The sequence below is a fragment of the Eimeria mitis genome, genomic scaffold, assembly GCF_000499745.2.
Source record: "Eimeria mitis Houghton genomic scaffold, Emh_scaff3083, whole genome shotgun sequence".
NCBI lineage: Eukaryota > Apicomplexa > Conoidasida > Eucoccidiorida > Eimeriidae > Eimeria > Eimeria mitis.
Genome location: NW_013571430.1, coordinates 1 through 3,622, shown reverse-complemented (window position 1 = coordinate 3,622; position 3,622 = coordinate 1). Strand labels below are relative to the sequence as shown.

At 58.4% G+C, this 3,622-nt stretch overlaps 1 protein-coding gene across 1 annotated transcript in view; it reads left to right on the top strand.

Annotated features, from left to right (window-relative positions):
• EMH_0062080 (uncharacterized protein) overlaps positions 1–3,430 on the top strand; it is a gene marked incomplete at both ends in the record, with an annotated part of 5,098 nt that extends 1,668 nt beyond the window's left edge. Inside the window, 7 exons of the mRNA XM_013497994.1 lie at positions 116–982; positions 1,268–1,361; positions 1,603–1,667; positions 2,171–2,201; positions 2,301–2,523; positions 2,796–2,880; positions 2,996–3,430. Coding sequence (XP_013353448.1) covers positions 116–982; positions 1,268–1,361; positions 1,603–1,667; positions 2,171–2,201; positions 2,301–2,523; positions 2,796–2,880; positions 2,996–3,430 — 1,800 coding nt within the window. The remainder of the gene's footprint in view (positions 1–115; positions 983–1,267; positions 1,362–1,602; positions 1,668–2,170; positions 2,202–2,300; positions 2,524–2,795; positions 2,881–2,995) is intronic.
• Positions 3,431–3,622: the final 192 nt, after the last annotated feature.

Here is a 3,622-nt window from a genome sequence, read left to right as displayed (position 1 = left end):
AGCTTGCGCATCAACGCATGCAGATGCAGCAGCAGATACAGCACCAGCACCATCAGCAGCAGCAGCAGCATCTGGCGGTGCTGCTGCACTCCAAGCACTCGTGCTGCTGCTGCAGCGAGAGGGATTGCGGCTGCTAGCTTCTCCTCTCTGCTCTCCTGCTGCTGCGCTGCTGCTGATCGAAGCAGCAGGGAGACGGGCCCCCGCGCGCGTGCTGCAGCAGGAAGCAAATGCAGAGTTTCAGTATATGTGGGCAACCAAGCAGCAGGACGACAACGACGGCAGCAGCAGCAGCAGCAACAGCAGCAGCAGCAGGAGCAGCAGCAGCAGCAGCAGCAGCAACGGCGACGCGGCATGGGGAGATGCCCTTTCTACTGACGGGGGGATCCAAAAGAAGCGGCGCATTGCGCAGAGCAGCAGCAGCAGCAGCAGCAGCAGCAGCAGCAGCAGCAGCATCAACAGCATCAACAGCAGCAACAGCAACAGCAGCAAATTGGAGGAGAAGGACGATAAGGTTTCTGCTGCAGCAGCACTTGAGAGTGTTGCTGCTGCTTCTGCAGCAGCTGAGGCTGCGTCGCGTGTGCTGCTGGTCGCGGAGACAGATGGGGGCAAATGGAGACAGCACGAGCAGCAGGTGGACGCGGTGTCTTTGCTGCTGGAGCTGTACAACCCGCAGCGGCTGACTTCGTTGCTGGTAGAGGGGCTGCAGCGCAGCAGCAGCAGCAGCAGCAGCAGCAGCAGCAGCAGCAGCAGCAGCAGCAACACCAGCAGCTGCGCTGCTTCTACACCGGCGTGCATTCCAGCGATGGAACTGCTGCGTGCCGCTGAGGCGAAACTACAGCAAGGAGACAGCAGCAGCAGCAGCAGCAGCAGCAGCAGCAGCAGCAGCAGCAGCGCAGCAGAAGGCTGCAGCAACCCCACCAGCCTGCTGCCTCCTCTCTTCGAGTCCCCGCAGCCTCAGCTGGCAGCAGCAGCCTGCAGCAAGGTTCGTCTGTCTGTACACCCCGCGCCAGAGGAGACAGTGTGTGGGGCGGTAGCATTCAGGGGGGATGAAAGAAACAGCAGCAGCAGCAGCAGCAGCTGCTGCTGCTGCTGCGGTTGATGCGGTTGATGCGGTTGATGCTGCTGCTGCAGCAGCAACAGCAACAGCACTAACAGCGGCAACGAACTGCAGCAGTTCATGTCGTGTGACGCACTTAGAACCCTCATATTAATTATGCTGCTGCTGCTGCTGCTGCTATTGCTGCTGCTGCTGCTGCTGTTGCTGCAGGGGGCTGAGGAAAGCAACGCGGCCTGGCTGTCTCCTCGTCGTTTGTCTGCTCCGCCAGAGGCTTACATGGAGCTGTTGGCTTCACAAATTCTTAGTGCGTCCAGCGTGCTGCTGCTGCTGCTGCTGCTGTTGCTGCTGCTGCTGCTGCTGCTGCTGCTACGTCTGCTTGCGCTGCTGCTGTTGCTGCTGCTGCACCTGCTGTCGTTGCTGCTCGTGCTGCTGTGCACCTGCTCCCACTGTACGTGCTCTTTCTCTCTCGCTGCTGCTGCTGCTGGGGCAATTGTTGCTGCTGCTGCTGCTGGTGCTGCTGGTGCTGCTGCTGCTGTCTTGCGCAGGCGGTCCGTTGCCTGAGTGTTTGCCTGGGAGTAATGTCTACGTCGATCGTCTTTTGTTCCTGCAGGTGAGGCTGCAGCTTCAGCTGCTGCTGCTGTTGCTGCTGTTGCTGCTGCTGCTGCTGCTGCTGCTGCTGCTGTCCTTGATATTACACTAGTTTGCTGTTGCTGCTGTTGCTGTTGCTGCTGCTGCTGTTGCTGTTGTCGTTGCTGTTGCTGCCGCCACATGTATCGTTTCTTTTGCTGTTGCTGCTGCTTTTATCGTTTCCACTGCTATTGCTGCTGCTGCTGCTGCTGCTGCTGCTGCTGCTGCTGTTGCTGCTGCTGCAGTGGAGGCAGCAAATATTCTTGCGTTTAGCTGCGCGTACGGAGGAGCCGATGAGGAGTTCGTTGGTCCTTAGGGCGGTGGAGGCGATCTATCAGTGGGTCTCCTCGCTGTCTCCTTTCATGCTGCTGCTGCTGCTGCTGCAGCTGCTGCTGCTGCTGCTGCTGCTGTTGCTGCAGTTTAGGGGTTGGTGTCTAGGGTTTAGGGTTTAGGGTTTAGGGTTTGTGCGTTGTGTTTTGTCGTCAGGAGAGAGAACCCGCTTCAGGTGTCTCCGCAGGTCAGCAGCAGTTGCTGTGTCTTGCTGCTGCGTCTCCGTTCTTCTGCTGCAGCAGCTGACGTTGCTGTTGAACCCTTCTGTGTTGTGTTGCTGCTGCAGGCCAACAGCAGCAGCAGCAGCAGCAGCAGCGCGCCTTTATTCCCGCTGCAGGCGAAGCTAGCGTTGTCTTTGGATTTGTTGTTTTTTCTATCAAGCCGCAGCTGCAGCAGTTCTCTGCAGCAAAAGCACACCGCAACAGCAGCAGCAGCAGCAGCAGCAGCAGCAGCAGGAGGAGGATTACAGTCTCCTCTTACTCTGTCTCTGCTGCAGCGAACCCCAGAAGGTGTTGAGGGCTGGTGCCCGTGGGGACTGTCTCCGCGCGGCTGTCTCCTCTCCCCCTACGAGCTCGCCTTCGCGCAGTGTCTGTCCAGGGCCTACAGCCAGCAGCTGCTAGACGATACGTGCGTTCTCTGTCTCTTGCTGCTGCTGCTGCTGCTGCTGCTGCTGCTGCTGCTGCTGCTGCTGTTGCTCTTTTGCTGCTGCTGCTGCTGATGATGAGGATGGAGATGATGATGGCGGTGGAGAAGGAATGCTGCTTCAGTTGCTGCAGGATAGGGCGGGGACGGCTTCTGCCGCTTCTGCTGCTGCTGCTGATGCTGCTGATGCTGCTGCTGCTGATGCTGCTGCTGCTGCTGCTGTTGTTTGCTGCTGCTGCAGGAGTCTACGTGCTGCATACAGCCAGCTGATGGGGCGCTTCCTCGTTGCTGCTCCGTTGGTGCCTCCTTCTGTCTTCGTCTTTCTCGCGTGGCTGGCAGACGGGCCACCCCCTCCAGGAGCAGCAGCAGCAGCAGCAGCTGCTGCTGCTGCTGCTGCTGCTCCTGCTGGTGATGCTACTGGTGCAACCGCTGCATCGGCAGACACACAGCAGCACGAACAGCAGGCGGGAGCTGCTGCTGGTGCAGGGGAAGGCACAACGCAGCTTAGCGGAGATCAGCAGCAGCAGCAGCAGCAGCAGCAGCAGGATATGCTGCAGCAGCAACAGCAGCTTCAACAGCAGCAAGGATTGCCACAGGATTTGCCGATGCAGCAGCAACAGCAGCCGTTTCAGCAGCAAGCTGCGCCTCAAGATCCGGAACATCAGCAGCAGCAGCAGCAGCTCCAGCAGCAGCAGCAGCAGCAGCTCCAGCAGCAGCAGCAGCAGCAGCAGCAGCAGCAGCAGCAAGAGGAGCGTGTTGCTGCAGCAGACATAGTTGCTGCATGCGGCCTGGGTGAAGGCCGCAGCACGAAGGCGCTGGCCAACGACCGGCGGCTCGTCGTCGCAGCTCTCTCACAAATCATCAAACGCAGAACTGCTCTCATCGCCAGGCGGTACAAATATATTATATATATATATATATATATATATATATATATATATATATATATATATATATATATATATA